The 22,163-nt window shown below is 38.9% G+C and overlaps 1 protein-coding gene across 1 annotated transcript in view; it reads right to left on the bottom strand.

The window, feature by feature from the left end:
- Positions 1–18,035: 18,035 nt before the first annotated feature.
- LOC104456524 (oleoyl-acyl carrier protein thioesterase 1, chloroplastic) overlaps positions 18,036–22,163 on the bottom strand; it is a 34,707-nt gene continuing 30,579 nt past the window's right edge. The window contains exons 3-8 of the mRNA XM_039299591.1: positions 21,398–21,531; positions 21,180–21,293; positions 20,428–20,523; positions 19,340–19,427; positions 19,193–19,261; positions 18,036–18,585 (exon numbers count right to left, since the gene is read on the bottom strand). Of these exons, the coding sequence (XP_039155525.1) occupies positions 18,310–18,585; positions 19,193–19,261; positions 19,340–19,427; positions 20,428–20,523; positions 21,180–21,293; positions 21,398–21,531 (777 nt within the window). The 3' untranslated portion in view covers positions 18,036–18,309. The remainder of the gene's footprint in view (positions 18,586–19,192; positions 19,262–19,339; positions 19,428–20,427; positions 20,524–21,179; positions 21,294–21,397; positions 21,532–22,163) is intronic.

Here is a 22,163-nt window from a genome sequence, read left to right as displayed (position 1 = left end):
TAACGCATACGTCCATCTCTGGTAACTAATTTTTTATTTAAATTAATGAGCGAAGCAATTTTTTATTTTTGCCCCTTCTCCCATTCACAATGTTCAATTTATGTGGTTTAGGGTTTATTTACGCATCCCTAGAATTGTGGCACAGAAGATGAAACCTCATATGCTTGAAAGGCTAATGACAGGGCCAATAAATGAGCTGCAACTGCTGATAACTTAGTCAAGACTTATCTCGTATAGAGTCTTAAGTCATTGGTGTCATATTGGTTTGTTAAATCACGTGGTATGATTTTTCAAATTTATAAATATTTATTACTTAAATAGCACCGACACACGCGACACGGACACACGAAACAACACGACAAGACATGTCGACACGTCATTTATCAAAAATAGAAAATTCCGACACATTGTCACATGTATATTTCATGAATATTTTTATTTTTAATTAATTTAATATAAATTTATAAATAAATAAATAATTAAAAAGAGCCTACAATGAATTTACACTAATAATATTAATAAATTGACAAAAGTTATTGATGAAACTAAGAAATTAGAATCAACTTATTTAAATAAATCAATGATTTCCTATAATGACCAAAATTTATCACCATTCAATATTCAGTATTTTTATTTTTGAAATTACTTTTTAATCTCATTAAATTATTTTTCTGATTATAAAAAAGTCCCATCGTGGGGTCCACCCCCCCTCTTTGTTTCGCTTGTCTCTTCTCCCCAACACGACATGACATGCGACACGGACACATGGCACAACATTTTTCAAAAATAGAAAATTTCTATATGTTGGGACACGTTGTGTATTAAATGAATATTTTTATTTTTAGTTAATTTAATTCAAAGTTATAAATAAATAATTAATTAAAAAAGAGCCTATAATGAATTTACACGAATAATATTAATAAATTGACAAAAGTTATTGATGAAATTAAGAAATTAGAATCAACTTATTTAAATAAATCCACAATCTTCTATAATGACCAAAATTTATCACCATTCAACATTCAATATTTTTATTTTTTGAAATTACTTTTTAATCTCATTTATTTGTTTTTTTGATTAAAAAAACTCCCATCGTGGGGTCGACCCCCAACCCCCTCCCCCAACTTCCCTTCTTTCCCTCGTCTCTTCCCTACCAACACGACACGGACATGGCATTAAATGACGGCGTCGACACGTCATTTCTCAAAATAGAAAATTTCAACACGTTGGGACACGTTGTCTATTAATTGATTTTTTTAAATTAATCTAATTCAAATTTATAAACAATTAATTAATTAAAAAAAAAGAGCCTACAATGAATTTACACTAATAATATTAATAAATTGACAAAATTTATTGATGAAAATAAGAAATTAGAATCAACTTATTTAAATAAAGAGATAAGTGTTACAGAAGTCCTAAAACTTATAACGAAAATGCAATTGAGTCTTAAAATTTGCAAAAAGTGCAATTAAGTCCTAAAACTCGTCAAATTGTTTCAATTGAGTCCTAATGTTAACGCCGTCGACTTTTTAATGGAAAATGCTGACGTGGTACAAACGTGGAATTTTAATTAATTTTTCATTTTCCACGTGGATTTTTTTAATTATTTTTAAAATAGATTTAAAAACTAAAAAGAAAAGTTAAAATTTATTTTTAAAAATTGCAAAAAAAAGGCAGCTTCTCCCTCGTTGCCGCTACCAGAGGGGTCGGTGATGGTCGCCAATCCTAGGTAGGAATAGCCGAGCATGGCTCTCGTCGGCCCCGGCAACCCTCGCTAAGCTCGGGCAAGGGTGCCCCGGATCGGGCACGTTGGCCCTTGCGGGGAACCAGCCGTCATCGCTCGGCCTGGGTGAGTCGTCACCGACCCTCGTGGGGGGCTGGCAACCGTCGCCTGCCTTAGGCGACACCTCCTCGGCCCTCGCTCGAGGCTGACAAGGCTCGCCAAATCTCGAGGGGTCGGCAATGCCTCGCCGAGGTCGGGTGACGCCTCGCCCAGCGTCGGCCCCTGCGAGGGCGGCGTGCCTAGATCTGGGCACCTCGCCCGAGCTTGGCGACGGTTGTCGACCCTCACTTGGGGCTGGCGAGGCCTCGCCCTTGCCGGATGAGAGTCGGCCACCCCCACCCGGGGCTGGCAATCGTCGGCGGCCCCTCCGGTGACGGTCGCCGACCCCTCCGGCGATGGGTGGGAGCTCTCATTTTTTTTCTTTTTTTTTTTTTTTTGAACTGCTTTCTTTTTTAAATAAATTTTAACTTTTCTTTTCTGAATTTTAAATCTAATTTAAATAGAAAAAAATTAAAAAAAGTCACATGAAAAATAAAATTTAATTTTAAATGCCACGTTTTCATTTTTCATTAAAAAAAGTCAATGGCGTTAACTTTATGACTCGATTGAAATAATTTGACAAGTTTTAAGACTTGATTGTATTTTTTGCAAGTTTTAGGACTCAATTGTATTTTCGTGACAAGTTATAGGATTTCTGTAGCACTTATCCCTTAAATAAATTCATGATATTCTATAATGACCAAAATTTATCACTATTCAACATTCAATATTTTTATTTGTTGAAATTACTTTTTAATCTTATTTATTTATTTTTCCAATTAAAAAAAGTCCCATCGTGGGCTCCACCCCCAACTCCCTTCCTCGCCCACCTACCCACCCGCCCACCCAACCAAAATTTATTTATCTTTTCTTTCCCTCCCCACCACCTAATAGGCTTTCACTTCCCCCTCTCTCCAAAATTAAAAATCGCCGCCAACCCCATTGACTTATTTAATTATCTTGTCAAATTATTTCAATCGAGTCCTAAAATTAATGCGGTCGACTTTTTTAACAGAAAATGCCGACATGGCGCGGTTGTGGAATTTTAAATAATTCTTCATTTTCCACATGGCTTTTTTTAAAATTATTTTTTAATCAATTTTTTTAAATTAGATTTAAAAACTAAAAAAAATAAAAGTTAAAATTTAAATAAAGGGATAAGTGCTATAGAAGTCCTAAAACTTGTTACGAAAATATAATTGAGTACTAAAATTTACAAAAAGTGCAATCAAGTCCTAAAACTTGTCAAATTGTTTGAATCGAGTCCTAAAGTTAACGTTGTCGACATTTTTAATGGAAAATGCTGACGTGGTGTGGACATGGAATTTTAAATAATTTTTCATTTTCCAAGTGGCTTTTTAATTATTTTTTATTCAATTTTTAAAATTATATTTAAAAACTAAAAAGAAAAGTTAAAAATTATTTTTAAAAATTGTTAAAAAAAGGTAGCTCCTTCCTCACCACTGCCACCAGAGGCGCTGGCGACGATCGCTGGCCTTGGGCGATGGTGGCAAGCGCTTGCCCGACCCCAGGTGAGGGCCGGCAACCCTTGCCAAGCTCGGGTGAGGGTGCCCAAATCTGGGCACACCGGCCCTCGTGGGGGCCAACGGCCGTCGCTTGGGGCGAGTTGTCACCCGCCTTAGGCGACTCCTTGTTGGCCCTCGCTTGAGGCCGACAAGGCTCGCCAGATCTCGAGGGGTCGGCAACGCCTCGCCCAAGCCGGGCGACGGCCCCTCGGCCCCTCGAGGGCTAGCGTGCCCAGATTTGGGCACCCTCACCCGAGCTTGGCGGGTTGCTGGCCCTGCTTGGGGTCGTCGAGGCCTCGCCTTGGTCGGTGAGGGCCGGCCACCCTTGGCCGGGGGCCGGCGATGGGCGGTGGCTGCCATTTTTTTTTTTTTTGAACAGTTTTGTTTTTTAAATAAATTTTAACTTTTCTTTTCTAATTTAATAAAATAAAAAATTAAAAAAAGCCACATGGAAAATAAAATTTAATTTTAAATGCCATGTTTGCATTTTCTGTTAAAAAAGTCAACGGCGTTAATTTTAGTACTTGATTGAAATAATTTTACAATTTTTAGGACTTGATTGCACTTCTTGCAAGTTTTAGGACTCAATTGCAATTTCGTGACAAGTTTTAGGACTTACATAGCACTTATCCCTTAAATAAATTCATGATATTCTATAATGACCAAAATTTATCACTATTCAACATTCAATATTTTTATTTTTGAAATTAATTTTAATCTTATTTATTTATTTTTCCAATTAAAAAAAGTCCCATCGTGGGCTCCACCCCCAACTCCCTTCCTCGCCCACCTACCCACCGCCCACCCAACCAAAATTTATTTATCTTTTCTTTCCCTCCCCCACCACCTAATAGGCTTTCACTTCCCCCTCTCTCCAAAATTAAAAATCGCCCCAACCCCATTGACTTATTTAATTATCTTGTCAAATTATTTCAATCGAGTCCTAAAATTAATGCGGTCGACTTTTTTAACAGAAAATGCCGACATGGCGCGGTTGTGGAATTTTAAATAATTCTTCATTTTCCACATGGCTTTTTTAAAATTATTTTTTAATCAATTTTTTAAATTAGATTTAAAAACTAAAAAATAAAAGTTAAAATTTAAATAAAGGGATAAGTGCTATAGAAGTCCTAAAACTTGTTACGAAAATATAATTGAGTACTAAAATTTACAAAAAGTGCAATCAAGTCCTAAAACTTGTCAAATTGTTTGAATCGAGTCCTAAAGTTAACGTTGTCGACATTTTTAATGGAAAATGCTGACGTGGTGTGGACATGGAATTTTAAATAATTTTCATTTTCCAAGTGGCTTTTTAATTATTTTTTATTCAATTTTTTAAAATTATATTTAAAAACTAAAAAGAAAAGTTAAAAATTATTTTTAAAAATTGTTAAAAAAAAGGTAGCTCCTTCCTCACCACTGCCACCAGAGGCGCTGGCGACGATCGCCGGCCTTGGGCGATGGTGGCAAGCGCTTGCCCGACCCGAGGTGTGGGCCGGCAACCCTGCCAAGCTCGGGTGAGGGTGCCCAAATCGGGCACACCGGCCCTCGTGGGGGGCCAGCGGCCGTCGCTTAGCAGGCGAGTTGTCACCCGCCTTAGGCGACTCCTTGTTGGCCCTCGCTGAGGCCGACAAGGCTCGCCCATCTCGAGGTCGGCAACGCCTCGCCCAAGCCGGGCGACGGCCCCTCGCGAGGGCTAGCGTGCCCAGATTTGGGCACCCTCACCCGAGCTTGGCGAGGGTTGCTGGCCCTTGCTTGGGGTCGTCGAGGCCTCGCCTTGGTCAGGTGAGGGCCGGCCACCCTTGGCCAGGGCCAGTGATGGGCGGTGGCTGCCATTTTTTTTTTTGAACAGGTTTTGTTTTTTAAATAAATTTTAACTTTTCTTTTCTAATTTAATAAAATTAAAAAAAGCCACATGGAAAATAAAATTTAATTTTAAATAACATGTTTGCATTTTCTGTTAAAAAAGTCAACGGCGTTAATTTTAGTACTTGATTGAAATAATTTTACAATTTTTAGGACTTGATTGCACTTCTTGCAAGTTTTAGGACTCAATTGCAATTTCGTGACAAGTTTAGGACACGTAGCACTTATCTCTTAAATAAATCCATGATCTTTTATAATGACCAAAATTTATCATCATTCAACATTCAATATTTTTATTTTTTGAAATTAATTTTAATCTTATTTATTTATTTTTCCAATTAAAAACAAGTCCAATCGTGGGATCCACCCCCAACTCCCTTCTTCGCCCACCCAACTACCCACCCATCCAACCAAAATTTATTTATCTTTTCTTTCCCTCCCCCACCACCTGACAGGCTTTCAATTCCCCCTTTCTCCAAAATTAAAAATCACCCCAACCCCCAACCACCACCACCACCCCCCACCCCACCCCCACCCCACCCCACCCTCAAATTTATTTCTCTTTTCTTTCCTTCCCCCACCCCACCCTCAAATTTATTTCTCTTTTCTTTCCTTCCCCACCACCTGACAAGTTGTCACTTCCCCTCTCTCCAAAATGAGAAATCACGCCAAGTCCAGGTGCATTTGGTTCAACATTTCAAAGGGCTTTCAACCTTCAAAGCCCTTTGGGGAAATCAGACCGTTTGACAACTATTGAAGTAGCTTTCAGTGAAAGTCGGTATTAAGAAAGGCTGAAAGCTCAATACTAGTAGAGACTAGGTTTGAGCTTTCAACATTTGACCAAATCTTGATTTTTTTCCCCAAAACTATCATCACTTATTCTTTAAATTTCTAATTTTTCCCTCGTTATTATTTTTTAAATGCCAAAATAATGCTAAAAAATTAAAAATTATATAAAAACTAAAAAGTAAATATATATTTTGGTCTTTTTTTAAATATTTATATATTTGATTTTTTAGCATTATTGTCGAAATTTATATTTAAAAAGTAACATACATTATTTTTTTCAATTTTAACAAATACAAATTAAAAAATTCCGACGAAGAGTTCGGTCTGTTTTTAATATATATATGTATTTGATTTTTAGCATTATTTTCAAATCTATATTTAAAAAGTTGCATGCATTATTTTTCAATTTTAAACAAATAAAAATTAAAAAATTTCGACGAAAGATTTGGTCTTTCTTTTAATATATATATAAGTTTTTGATTCTTTTTAGCATTATTGTCAAAATTTATATTTAAAAGTTGCATACATTATTTTTGTTAATTTTAAACAAATAAAAATTAAAAAATTCCGATGAAGGGTTTGGTTTTTTAAAAAAAATTATATGTATTTGATTTTTTTAGTATTATTGCAAAAATTTATATTTAAAAAGTTGTACAAATTATTTTTTCAATTTTAAACAAATGAAATTAAAAAAAACATATATTAATTATGCAAAGGGTTTTTCAAATGTGTTTTTTACCAAACGGCATTTGCATTTGCCTAAAATCCTTTAGGCTAAACTACTTTACATTTCCCAGTGGGTTTTCAAAATCTTTGAACCAAACGCGCCTCAAAATCCCCCCCCTTTTTTATATTCTTTCTGAGTTTCCTTCTCAAAAACCCTAGCCAGCGCCCTCCTTCTCCTCCTCCTCCCCGCTGCACGCCCGTGCAACGCGTTTGTGCTTCATAGTTTATTACCTCGAGTCGAGATAAAATCACAATTGTATTGTTAGATTTGCATCTAACTCATGTGTGTTTCTTAATTGGACTTGATACATTCCTTATTATTCTTGACACGTGATTGACTTAGAAACGACTTCTGAGACTATATATACAATTGAGAATTCTAGGAATATCTTCTTTTTTCTTTCTATCGTGGGCATTCATAAAAATTTTCCCACACAGTGATTCTATTGATAACAAAGTTCGTATCTTTTGCGGTTTTTGTTGTTTCAACTGTATCTTTGAGGATGGCCAGGGATAATGTTACATTTTAAGGTTACTTTCCACTATCACGACTATCAAATCTTACTCATGCAACAAAATCATTTTTATTTAGAAGGAAATTAGGCTTGAATTATCAATAAACGAATATTTTATTGATCTCCACGTTATGAGACATCAAACGCAGTAAAGCGAAAAAATAGAGTATAAAATTGAGAGACAAGGGTAGATTTCAACAAACAGTACAAAAGAGTGAACAAGCATAGGAAGACAAGCCAGACAATGTTATAACTGGTTCTCTCACTCTCAGCTTCCGTTGTCGCGCTTCTAGAAAGAAAGCACTGTCAAGGGTTTGCTGCGTCATCACGCCGAATCCCTGAGCACCCAGGAGAGTTACTAGCGTCGCCATCTTCAGGAAGAGAAAGAAGACATGCTCATGGACGTGGTGGAGAAAGCTGAATGTCTCTTGAACTCGGAGTGACGTGCTATTGTGAGAGGCATGCTGCATAGGCAAGCTCAATATGCCGAAAGGCTGAAAAGCGAGGCTTTCCGTTTTTCTTCTAATCCAACAAATTGCAAGAGAGCTAAGAAAACATCAGTGGTGAGAGGACACCTCTAGCCAGAAACGATGTTGTAAGTTCACGGTCGCGTCATCTCGAAAAACAATCGATCCACAAGAGTCAATGCGATCATTGTGAAATTGTGGCAAGGATTTCAGTGCCAAGAAATGTATAAAGATAGAATTTTGCTATCAGACGGGATGGGATAAAGTAGCGAGATTATTTCAATATCCCATCAAAGTGGAATTCAAAGCCCATGCGCAATATCCCAATCATCATTTAGCAGCTCGCTCAAAGAGGAATCGGGCGCTTCTTACTTGTACACAATCTGCTAGGCATAGTTCATAACCTAAGCTCCGAGGGGAAAAAGATTGCAACTATGTGGCGCTTAGAAATCCTAAATGCCAAATCAAAACTCACATGATCTGAAACTTAAGCAAGGGACATAAAAGTTGTGATGATCTGAGCCACACGACGCCCTCATAGATCTCATCGTCCTCAGTGCTCACAGTCTATTCTTGGCACCGATGAAGTTAACAGTAAAACTAGTTTTGGATCACCAACCTTAATTGTTGACCATGGATATCGCAAAACTGACTCTGAAGGAGGAAAACTAGCAACCACTGGTTGCGAAAAAGCTTTAGTAAACCAAGCGTTGTAGGTGTTATCCATAGGATGAGATAAGGCTATATCAGAAGGCATCTTAACTTAATAAAAAAAAAATCAAGGAACTCCTAAAATCCTAATTCATATACACCGGGCTGTTGCTAATGCAGAGATAAATTAGCGCACTTCATGTAAATGAAAAACGATGGCATGTACCAATTGAAGGACAAGCACATTCCCCTCCGTCTGATGATTAAGGAAAACGCAAGCCGGTCACTACGTGTCGAGGACATATATTGGGAGAAGCAGGTAAATATGTTTTTGATATTCTCTGACCAATCCGATCAGGCAGCCATTCTGTACAAGACCCAAAAACAGTATTATGGGAAGAGAGACCCAGAAACAAAAGAATGAAGTATGGACTAACTAAAAATAGATGAATTTATTCACGAAAGGAGAAACTCATACATGTAACTTTGACAAAACAAATTTTCCGTGCAAAAAAAAATCATCCATCACAAACAATGAGATATTTCCAAAGTTGCTACCGGGGAGATACTTGGAGAAGATTGACGGATTTTTGCCATCAGCAGGGACAAATTATGAGGATATTTCATTAATCCATCCTTATGGGACTCAAAGCCCATGCGCAATATATCCCACTCATCATCTGGCGGTGTGCTGAAAGAGAGAACCGCTTTTGTTGTTTCTTCTGAATTATCTAGTTAAGTACACTGTACTGACTCAAAATCATCACTGAATAGCAAAACAAACCCCAAGCAACAACAAATTAAGGACACGATCCATAAAATTTGAGCAACAAGTGTCCAACTTCGAATATGTTTCACCCAAAAAACTTGGGTTGTCCTTGCGATTCTATTTCACTTGACAATACATTCTCGAGCAGCATTAGCAGCATTGAATCAATATAGCTAGAGGCAAGTAAGAGAATGAACTAGAAATGAGTTCAATGCCGCAAAAATTTGAATGAGCACACCAAACATTCCATCTCTACAGACCAAGTACAAGCCCCTACGCGGAACTTCAAGTATTTCCTACTTCAGTACTGTCATTCACGAATTTTCCAGGGTATATTAAGTCAACAAATGGAACAAGACATCATCCCCGTGAAACCGTTCACAGCAGAAAGAAGACAGAAATACAGAAGACGGATCAATATATTCAAGAAATTATCCATCAACCTCTTTGAAATCCTCTGAATGCAAAGAATAAGACATCGAAAGAATTGACTGAATACAAAGATGGATGATTTCGTGTTGCACGGATATGAGCTCCTCAGGCTTCAATCAAATCGCCTGGGAAGCCTTCGATACGTGCGTTTCCCCTTCAACTAGCGAGATCACAAGAATTCACCACCATCAGCATCAGAAAGATCACACAAGGCTCGTGAACTTCAACTAGCGAGATCACAAGAAGCAGAACGAGAGAACCCATCGCAGGAATGGGAAAGAGACCACCTACATTTGATTGACACTTCGCTAGGAGTTAGCAATCAAACAGGCACGTAGTCAACCAAACGAGTCCATCCCGCAAGAAATTTTTTTTTTTTTTTTGAAACTTTGAGAGAGATGGTCAAATGCCTGAACATACACAAGATTCCCCAGACCGTTCCGATCCGAACCCACAAATGAAGACCCAATCAACGTGGAATACCGACTTCAGACATTGTTCATCGGTTGCGGCGGCAACCTGTGAGGTGACGGCGCGACCGCGGCCGTTGGAGCGAGCTCTTCGCGGAGTGGCGGCGCCCGGAGAATCTTCCTTTCATTTCGGGTCGGAATAGAAAACGTCGGGTTTGGTGTGGCGTTGCATCCATCATCCATGAGCCGTAATCGACAATCCCTTGGCCCGATCCAAATTTTTTTTTTTTGGTCGAATTATTGAAATTACTTCATATGCACAAATTACTCTCACGGTCCCACCTAAGCATCATTGCTAAATTAGTGGATTTATCATGGCTGGAAAAATTATTTAAATTTTTCTTATTAAATAGTCAATTTGTTCACGACATTTTATTTTCCTGAGACTAAAAGCAGTGCCAAATTCAAGGGGCAACATATAGACGAATAACTCTATCATGACATTGTATTCAATACTCATGCATGAGGAAGTAGATCGTTGTCTCTTATAATTTCCTGAGTTCTTTAAGAAGGAATGAGGCCCGGATATGGATTGAGATACCTATACATGTGGATCACCATACGACTGTACGAATGTGCTTTTTGACTATGTTTAGTCACCCGGATTTGGATTGAAATAGGAAAGAATAAAGGTGGGATTAGAAATCCTTCAAATATCATCCGAATTTAAAAAAAAAAAAAATCCTTCAATATTTTTGAAAATCTCGCTTGCTCATTGAGGAGATACTTTCCAAATTTAGGGCAGCATCTGTTGACGTAATCTCGCAACAAGTCCGAGACTAGCAACATTTTGAGCGATCGCGAGTTTCATTGGAGCTCCTCTGCCTCCTCTTTCCTTGCAAATCTTTCGATTGTCAACACAAAATTTCAAATTTGAGTAGAGGACAGGATCGGACATCGGAGCATCACAGCAAAATCAGGTGATCACCGTGATAACATGTCGTTCTAAAATCAAGCAACTTGATATCTTGCACCTCTCTCAAAATTTTAATTTCAAATTCAAATTTTGAATTTAAAATTCTTTCCTTAATTTGAGAATTCTTTCCTTGATTTAAGGAATCCATTTTGATCTCTAGGTATCTATTAAAACTCATTATGTACATCAATAAAAGCATCGAGGAAAATAAAAATTAAAAAATCTTCTTTTACAATCTTTATGGTATAAGAGCGCTTTGCATAGTAACATTATCTGTGATCTTACTTCTTCTTCCTCATGACTACCTTCACCGATTTTGAAGCTAGTAGCGCTGTCAGTACCCTAGTTCAATCCCCACCCATTGTGATTCCGAACATCTCCAACCTCATTCCAATCAAACTGAATGCCTCAAACTATCTCCTTTAAAAATCATTGTTCATGCCTATTTTGCGTTGTCATCGCCTAATGTAAAGCGTTAATGGCTCTATTCCTCCACCATCATATGATAATCCCACTTATGCAACTTGGTTTGAAAAAGACCACTTGTTGTTATCCTGGATCAATGCCACATTAAGCGATTCCGCTCTTCCGTATATCATCATACTTACTTTTGCTAAGCAAGCATGGGATCTGTTCAATAGTAGATATGCCTTTATAGCACTTGCCCATGTGATCTCCCTCGAATGGCTACTGACTCGACTCAAGAAGGGCACTCAATCTATAGCTGATTATCTCCAGCAATTTAAGGTTATTTCTTACCAGCTAGCAGCCTGTGGCTCTCCCCTAAGTGAGGATGATCTACTCATTCGCATACTCGATGGGCTGCCACCATCATATCGACAATTATGTTCCTTGGTTCATATTTGCGCGAGGACATCAATCGTATCTATTGAAGAACTCCATTTATTGTTAATCTATGAGGATCTCTCTTTGACTGAAGGTACACTGCCCGCGATCACCTCAATCTACTGCATTGGTAGCCTCTAAACCTTTCAAGCCCGACAACCCACGTCAATTATCTCAAGGTTGCGGCCATGCTCAATCTTGTCGTACATTTCCTCCAAGCCAGCAGTCCTCCACCTCTTCTGGATCGGTGAAACAACCATCACCCCAAGGTCAACATAAATCTCAAAATTTGAGTGTTCGTTCACAATGTCAGATTTAGACAACAATTATCTCTTTAACTTCGATGCCTCTGATTTTTGTATTAAGGACAAGGCCGTGGGGAGGATTTTATATCAAGGGTTAGTTGAGAATGCTTGTATCCACTTCCTTCTCCACAATCATCCAATGCTCCAAAGGCTTATTACAGTTCCTCCATCACCACGAACCAATGGCATGCTCATTTTGGTCACTCCTCTCATGACATTCAACGAGCCATTTCCTCAGTCGTTTCCCTTTCCAATCAGTCGGGCTCTTGCATTTGCTCTTCATGTTAGCAAGTGAAGAGTCACAAGCTACCTTTTTCCAAGCTTATTACATTGTGATGTATGGGGACTTACTCTCACATTATCTTATTATCTCTTTGTTGATGATTTTTCCAAATATTCATAGTTATTTCCTATGAGATTAAAATATGACTTTAATGACATATTTGTTAGTTTTAAAAAGCAGGTTGAAAATTTTTTGCGGCACACCATCACTACATTTCACTTGGATGGTGGTGGCAAGTTTACAGATAATACCTTCAACAATTTTCTTTAATCACATGGCATTACATATGAATATTCTTGCCCCCACACACTAGAACAAAATGGTATGGTGAAGCGCAAGCACTACCACTTTATCGAAACTAGTTTAGCTATGATGACCCATGCTAATATACCTTCTAAATTTTGGCTAGAAGCCTTCATCATAGCCGTTTACTTGATTAACCGTATGCCCATACTTCAACATGATACCTGTTCTCTATATCAATCTTTATTTCACATTTTTCCTGATTATTCACATTTGCAAACCTTTGTTTCTCTTTACTTCCCATGGCTCTGACCTTACAATGCTAATAAATTGTAACTTCGATCTGCTCCCTATTGTTTTATAGGCTATAGCTCTAGTCATAAAGGGTATCGTTGTATGGATCCTCATCCGATCTAGTATTTATTTCTCATCATATCGTCTTTGACGAAACTAAGTTTCCTCACTCCTACATCACTCCCACTCATTCTTCACATCTTCTGCCTCATAGTCTTGATTTCTTTGGAGTAATTTAAACCAAGTATGTTCATGTGGTCCTTCCACTAATTCATAGGTTGTTCTCACATCCAACAACATCTCCCCGGTGCATTCTTCATCAATTACCGAACCTACCTTCCAAACCTTTGGCCAAACACTTCCTCCACCTATTGATAATCAACTTGTCCCTCATTCCTCCACTCACCTAATGCAAACAAGGTCGAAATCTAGTATTACTAAACAAAAGGTCTTTTCCCATACCCTTCATCCATTTTCATTTGCACTTACCGCCAATTATATCTCTGAACCAACATGTTACTCCTAAGCTGTTAAGGACCCTTGATGGTGTCATGCTATGGATTAGGAGTTTACCTCTCTTCAACAACAACAAATATGGTGTTTGGTCTCTTATGATCCTACTATGAACATAGTGGGTTGTGAATGGGTATTTTGAGTTAAAAAAAATTTGGATGGCTCTATTAATTGCTACAAGTAGGGGTGTGCAACGGGAATCACCTGAATTGAGAACCACCCAGATTGGACCGGAATGGTCGATTTTGGGTGATTCCCAAAGAGGACAGTCTAATTCCTAGCTGGTCGGTTCGTTCCCAGTTCCAAGGTAGGAATCAGACCTATCAGACCAACCGGACCGAACCGGCTAATATTAAAAAAAAATGATTGAGAGAAAACCCTTTGCCCTTTGCCCTTTTTACTTTTTAGGTTTTGCTTTCCCCTCCTTTTGCTTTACCTTCCCTTTTTAGTTTTCGCTTTATGATTTACCTTCCTTTTCCGATGAACACAAGTTGAGAAGAAGTGAAGAACCCTTTTTTGGGTCCTCAAACAACATATTACCGGTTCCACCGGACCGGACTGGTCGATCGGTTCGGTTCCCTATTCTAGGATCGGTTGATCCAGTTCCTGGTCTTAGAATTTGGGAACCAGGCCTCCCGATCTAGTTCCCGGTTCCACCTTGGAATCGGACTGGATCGGGAACCGATCAGTCTTAGCAACAAGGCTCGTCTTGTTGCTAAGGGTTTCCATTAGCAGCTGAGTGTGGATTTTATTGAGACCTTCAATCCTATGGTGAAAACTACCACCATTCGAATTATTTGATCTTTTGCGATCTCTCACCATTGGCCACTTCAACAATCGGATGTCGAATTTGCTTTTTACATGGTGATTTGCAGGAAACGGTGTTCATTTCCCAACCACCAAGCTATGTTGATCCGAGCAAAACTAGCCATGTGTCACTGGTCGATCGATTCCGAACGATCACACACCCGTGCGGCCTTAGGATTGCAATACTAAGTCAGCCTTGTACGCACTCAGCTCACAGAATGAAGTATGGAGTGAAGCACTGATGTATTGTTTGTGAACTAGTGTGTGTACATATGAAGAGTGAGGGTCCCTTATTTATACATGGATGAGTCTAATCTCAGCCGTTGATCCCCTCTCTAATCCAATGGAAGGTGTCGAGTGGGACCATAAAGCCACTAAATATTGAAAGTTGCCGAGTGTAGCCGTGATTACCACTAAATTTAGATTCGCTTGTGGGGCCGCGTTTGAGGGTTGAGAATGAATAGTCAGAATGACCGTGTGATGACCTCAATGACATGTAATCGACTGAGTCAATTGATCGTTGAGTTGATTCAAGTAATTGAATTGTTTGAATTCTATTACCGTATATGCTAGAGTGATATGAACGTGATTGAGTGATAAGAACTGTGCTAACCTACAGGAAGGAACTGAGGTGAGGTAAGTCCTCTGTGTGGTGTGGCTAGGTCATTCTGTGACGTATTTTCTTTCTGATAGGGGTTTAGGGGGTTGAACTTGCTGAGACAATGTCTCATCCCGGTTGTGGGATTACAATTTCAAGTCCCTGGTGGACGGAGCGGCCATATAGCTTTGGTTGGCCTTGAGGAATTGTAGAGGTGAAGTCATGAGGATTGGAGAACGTGTCCGACTTGTAGGTTGTAAGACAATTCCTTTTCAAGAGCCGGTCTTTTGTAGGCTTTTGGCTGTAGGCCTTCATTTGTAACTCCATTGATTTATGAAAGTGTTATGTTGTGAAATTGCTTCCTGCTTTTCTATCCCGTATTTCATTGTTAGGGATTTTAAAATACGCTTCCGCATATGCATTTAAAATGAATGGGTTGGCGACGAATGCCTGGGAACGTCGCATATTTGAATGACCATGGTGGGATGTTGGCGCGCTCGAGGTTCAGGGCGTGACACTATGTCACATGTCTGTCACATGAAGAAATCCATTTATGGTATTGGTCAAGCCCCTCGAGCTTGGCGCAAAAAGTTTAATTCAAAATTCCACGATTTTGGGTTCACTATCTTCAACTCCGATCCATCACTATTCATCTTCCACCAAGGGCATATACCAATATAACTCCTCTTGTACGTTGATAATATTATATTCACTCGCAATGGTACTTCAGCATCACAGCATTTAATCTCATATCTTGAGCATCATTTTCGCTTGAAGGACCTCGGAACTCATTCTTATTTTCTTGGCATTCAAATAACATGTAATTCCGAATGCAATTATGGATATTTTGAAGTGTGCAAATATGGACGGATGTAAACAAGTCCCAACACCTACTATATCTCAAAATCTTGGCCAAGGTGATGGCCCTCCATTGTCGGATCCCACTTTGTATAGGAGTCTTGTTGGAGTGTTGCAATACATTATTTTGATGTGTTTTGACATTTCTTTTGCTGTCAATTAAGTTTGCCAATTTCTAAAGTTTCCCACCGAAGATCATCTTGTGGTAGTCAAACGCATTTTGTGTTATTTGAAAGGCACAATCACTCATAATCTTCATTTTCATCTAGGCAAACACTAACTCACTACTTACTACGATGTTGACTGGGCAGGCTGCCCCATTGATCGACGCTCTACTGGTGAGTTCTGTGTTTTCTTCGATTTTAACCCCATTTCTTGGAGTGCTAAGAAACAAGCCACCGTGGCACATTCTTCATTCTTCATCTAAAGTTGTCTAGCTCACACTGCAACTGAATGAATTTGGCTATGCTGCTTGTTATGTGAATTGCATTGCCCACTCTTTGCATCACCCACCATTTGGTGTGATAACATTTTCGCAATCTCTCTCGCCTACAATCCCGTTTTCCATTCAAGAACGAAGCATGTCGCTGTTGATTTTCATTTTGTTTAGGAACTAGTTGGGCATAAGATTCTCACTATTTAGTTCATCTCAAGCAAAAATCAAATTGCAGATATATTCACAAAAGTCTGAGTTCTAATCGCATTGAATTTTTGCAGAACAAGGTTCAATTTCAGCCGACCGTGCTTAGCTTGCGGGGGGATGATAACATATCATCATAAAATCAAGCAACTTGATATCTTCTACCTCTCTCAAAATTTTAAATTCAAGTTCAAATTTTGAATTTAAAACTTTTTCCTTAATTTGAGGATTCTTTCCTTGATATAAGAAATCAATTTTGATCTCATCATATAACTATGTATCTATTTAAACTCATTATGTACATCAATAGAAGCATCAAGGAAAATAAAAAAATTCGAAGCTTCCTTTACAATATTTACACCGTTCGGGACCAACATACGAAATGCCCAAAACTTCAAGCTTTTTGATTTTTTTTTTCTTATTCTTCTTTTTCAATGACGACTCTTTGGGTCAATCCATTGATTTCGGTCATTCATCAGTGATAGCCGATTCAATTCAACAATCATTGTAGGATAATTGGCAAGACAGCGATGGCGATCGGCGTTGGTTGGAGACAATGACAACTGCACGATAGTCGGGAGTGATAGGCTGTTGCATTGGTGGCCCTACACGGTGGTTAAGAGTAATAGGCTATTGTGGCGGTGGTCCTTGCATGGTGGCTGGCGAAGCCGAATCGTTGAAAGTAAATTATTGTTATTTTTGAAACTTTTTTATGCAATCCGAATCCATCCAACTCCCTCGCCCGGATTTATCTAACGTTTTATCCTTATATATCCGGTCCAAAAGATGGCGTCAAACACTGGACATGATATTTTGTTATCTTATCCGGTCTCAAATCTGGACTCTCATACGCAACCTTTGTGTACATGTCCTCTCCCTCTGCCTATAAGCTTCTCATTTTGTCTGGACATTCTAACAACCACCGCACTCGCTTATGTGAACATTGCAACGCCAGAGCTCCCCCACCAAACCACGCCACCCCAGCGCAAGCAGCGGTGTTCTCGAACAATGATGCATATGAAGGTATCTTTATCTCGCCACATAATATCGACCAAGTATGTCATTCTTGTAAACGGGGTTATGTGCAAGGTTTTTCTATATTGAGAGATGAGAATTTTTATTTTTTCTGCGGACATGCCTTCTCATAATAAAATATAAAAAATATGCTACGCATGCACCAACTTGATCAAGTTTGTCTAGAGGCACAATGTATTATTATATACATTCATCTTACAATCAGAAGAAAAACAAGGCAACTATTTCGCAATTTGAATCAATTTTTACCCAAGTATAGTTATGTATCTTCTCCTTTTGCGTAATAACACATTCCTCATCTTAGAAGTCGAAAATAGGACACTTTCTATCCTCAAAATGTTGTACAACCAACAACATAGTTTCGTCTAGAATTCAGCATTTTATTTTCACTAGTTAAAACCGAGAAGTATTATCTCCTCAGGCACTGTTCGACTGGTACCAGGCCCAACGCCTCCATTGTAACTCCGTAAGTCATCCAAAACAAGGCCACACAAGATATGAACATGAACATGATTAAGATACATTTTTTATATCTTTAAGACGACCATGTCCTCAATTCAGTCGAACGCTTTCCACAGGCAGTGACATTTCAAATAAAAAAACTCAATATTTCAGCATGCGTTTCTTTACCGTGTGAAAACAGAACACCAAGAGCTACCTCTAATAATTCTCCTCTTAAATAAAAAAGAACAAACCTTATGCTCACAGCAAGATAGGTTACAAACTCGGATAAGCATAGCAGAGTACACTAGCAGAGTACGCTAGCAGTGTACACATATCTTTCTCTCGTTTTTTCTTGGCACAACAATCACAGTTCTCTATGCAGAAGGAAAACTACAAGCAAGCAATAGCGAGATTTGGCGGCGCAGTAAATCCTCATGAGGAATGACAGATACAAAATACAAGTGGTCTTTTTACGTGCAATAAAAAACGAGTTACCTCACAGGCTTCTTTCTCCACTGGGTGCGGCCCCGGTTTATTTCTAGGCCGTCACCAGAGAACCTGAGTAAGCGGAGAAACTGGCGATAATCTACTGTGGCCGGAGACGCAGCCGATCCGTTGGTTCCATTGAGCTGCGCGATGGCCTCCAAGTTCTCATCTGGCTCATGACTGCTGAGAGAATCGACAACATTGTCATGCTGACACTCACGCCAGTAATCCAGCGTGATCGTTTGCAGTTCGTAGGAGTCAATAATTTCTCGAGGCATGCTCTGTCGTAATGACAACATAGAAAGCATTTCAGAAAAAGGCTGATTGCAGGATTTACAGAACATGAGAGACGGATTGAGGAAGATTTCAATAAAAACTGCTGATTTCTTCATCCCTACAAGTTAGTGGGACAAGAAAAACTTCTGAAGACAGAGTCAGTAACGGTTTTTGCGATGTGAGGTCGAACACGAAGTACGACCCAAATACACACTCGGACCTAGATAAGCCAAAGCCTCTATCCTTGTTCTTCTTCCCTGACACCTTTTGGCAAATTAAAGGAAAGCAGCACAAAAACAGAATGTTTCTGACAAAAATTTTGTGGCCCACATGGTGACACCAGGAACAAAGAAAAAGCTATTCTCACAGGAAAGGCAAGCCTTAGTAAAACTGTGGGCCTATCACTTCAACTTCCCAAAGCGACAGATATGACGATGAGGAACCCGACCAAGATGCAGATCAAAATGATTTAATTCTCAACACAACTCCTCTTGAAAGCCAGATCGGTACAGCAAAACAAATGCAATTAGAAGAAGAAACTTGACTCAGACATATTAGAAGTATAAGCCATGTCCAGCGTAATGGATACGGAGGAAGGCCTGCAAGCCTTACCTCTAGAACCCATCCAATGTAGGTGACGTTGTTGACATGTTGGTTCATGTCCAGATCAGCTCGTCTAGGCTGCGGTTGTGGGGAGCACAATAATTAATGAAAAGACATTTATAAATCCGGGCAACTCAGATGGGTTAATCAACTTACTAAAAGCCCCAGCCTCGAATATTGACCAGGGTCTTCCAACTTATCTATTTTTTTTAAGCTGCCATTGTTCTTCTCTGGGAACGCTACTCTGCAAATCAAATAAACAGGAGCCTTAATGTGCACGTCAAAGAATATACAGTAAAGCTGAGATATGTACAGTTAGTAAATGTGCATTAGGCACTTTAAACAAGGTAACCAGGGTTAGGATGTCAAGTAAGTTAGCTCTCTATGCTATTTAAGCTATGTAATCTGAGTGAGTGAAAATATAGCGCTCTGTGTTTGTGTCTCCCTCTCTTCATTAGCGATCCCCCAAAAATTGAAGGAAAGCATCCACTATTGCTGTATATTAGATAGAATAACAAAATCTCCATCAAACGAAGTTGCAGTGACTCAGGGGCATAAATACATGGGCCAAACATGTGGCTTACATTTTATTATGCAGAGTCATTTCGTTTTCATATTGTATTTATTCCCAGATTTTGGGAGGAAAGAAAGGCCAAGTGGTTATGGAATCTGGTCAATCATTGGTCATTCTGTCTGAGGTATGTCTCCAGACATGCGAGAATCTCGAGCATATAATTATATTTTACACAACCCCAATGAATTATTACTTTTAGAATTAAGAAAATTCTAAAGATCCTTGGCTAGGTATCGCAATGCCACTATTATAGTCTCAGGCATCCATAAGACAATGCGTGGTTCTGCAAATTTTTAATAACGCCACTTTTCGAGATTGGTCCACCGTCCACAGAACCAGCACAGTAGAGGACTTCTGGTGTGTTCATTGAATTCGGAGAAACTTCTGACTAATGAGGTGAGTCAAAACACCAACCAACTAGCAAAGTTTTCACACATCCATGCACATACTTACATTGTTTTTATCACTCCTGCACCTACATTATTACCTAATCTGGGTATCACTTTAGCAAAGCAAAATGGCGCTTTCTGATACAAGCTCCTTCGTCAAATATACTGATTGAATTGCATGCTGCAGTTTCTAGTGTGATCATACTCAAATTCAAGAAATGCATGATAGATTATACTCAACAAAGATGATGTTTATGCCCATGATATGGACACAAATGTACCTTGATTCTCGCTGACAGAAAATCAGATACTCATCAAGAATATCATCGTTGACCTTCTGAAGTCTTCTAGTTTCCTGATTCATCATGACCCGCTTGCTGAGAAATCAGATGGTTGAACCGGTCAGCACTGTACAGTTCATATAATCAAAACCAAAAAAGTACCAACAGTATGCATTTTTAACTTTTGTTGTTGGGGAAATTTATTTCATAAGGAGCTTATATAAGGTAGAGCTTCAACATCTAATAAAGGGAAAATATGCCTATAAACAAATATTCTCTCACTTACATATCCCATATACATGTCTGTAATTTATCTCTTCTGCTTGAAGTTTTAGAGAAGAATTTATAGACCTATGGCTCACCCATGAAAACCCCAAGATAGCATCAGACAGAGAGGAACGCCACTACTTCTGTCAAAGATACAGTTCCTCTCATGCTAATCTCAAAAGTTTCCTGAATATGAATGTCTTAAACACATAGATATAGAACAATGCAGAACTGATGCAATGTTGCTTCTGCAGCCCCAAGGTAATTGACAACAAGCTAATTGATCACTACAAAATGCCTTTGCCAAGCAGGAGAAATAATATTATCTCCACCATCTGATGGCATTCACTCCATTTGTAAAAAGAAACGAAATATGAAAAACCAGTTCAACTCTTCCTGGACGTGGAAGGTAACTTAGGGCAACAGACATGAGAGAGCAGCATCCCTAATACTAGCTCACGCTTCCAAGAAATGAACAAGTTTACCTAGTAGCTCTTCCAATAACTTGACCATTTGCATAGTCCTTGAGTATCCAGTCTTGTCTAGTTCCGATCCTGTCTTCTTTATGAAACCACGTTTCTATTTCCACCACATCATTCCTGACACAAATGACATACTACTATCAGGGCATGAATAACAATCCTAAACCCAATGTGCAAGTCATTCAATGTCGGATGTGAAATAGAAAAGTAGCCAAACTCACCAGGCTGGGTATTTGTATATTTCAATATGCATGCGGGCAGTTACCCATACGAGATTCATTTTCCGCATCGTAGAGCTCGTCCCAAATCCATCAGTCGAAAATCCAAGACTCTGAATATGATTACACGCAACCTCCTGCAATGCAGATGTCATTCAGTTTGACCAGAAATCCTTGCTGCAATTGCAACTTGAGATAACTCTTTCCAAACAAAATTTTCCTACTGCCATAAATGAGCCTATCGATCTATCCAAATATGGGATCAACACATTTCGTTGAAAGAAGAAACGAAGATTAAAATGAGAATTAGCAAATCCATGAGGAGTAGTCAAAATCATTCAACCAAATCCTAAATCCAGTGACAAGCAATCATGTAGACACTCTGATCCAGGAGATGGCAGACAAGAGACATAAACAAAGACCAACTGCTCTATCACTGTATTTCTCAAAATCCAAAATTTGTAAGCAATTCGCAGCAGTAAGTAAAGATTTGATGCAGTTAAACCAAGATACATGCTTGTTTGTGTGGGGAGAAGAATATTAGGAACGTCAAAACTTTTGTACTATGGTTACTTTAGCGCAATTTTTTTTTTTTTTCACTCACTTGCCATATTGAAATAAAATTGCTCATTTAAATGCCACTTCTGGCCAAAAGTCCTATGTGGAAAATTTTTATTTTTATTTATTTGCCTTTTTATTTTGGCTTTTTTTCTTTAGGGATGACGAAGGTCACTGGCAACCTTCGCCGGTCGTGAAACCCTCGCCTAGA

This window comes from Eucalyptus grandis, chromosome 8, assembly GCF_016545825.1.
Source record: "Eucalyptus grandis isolate ANBG69807.140 chromosome 8, ASM1654582v1, whole genome shotgun sequence".
Taxonomy (NCBI): Eukaryota; Viridiplantae; Streptophyta; class Magnoliopsida; order Myrtales; family Myrtaceae; genus Eucalyptus; species Eucalyptus grandis.
The sequence above is the reverse complement of the archived record's forward strand: the minus strand, read 5'-3'. Positions and strand labels throughout refer to the sequence as shown.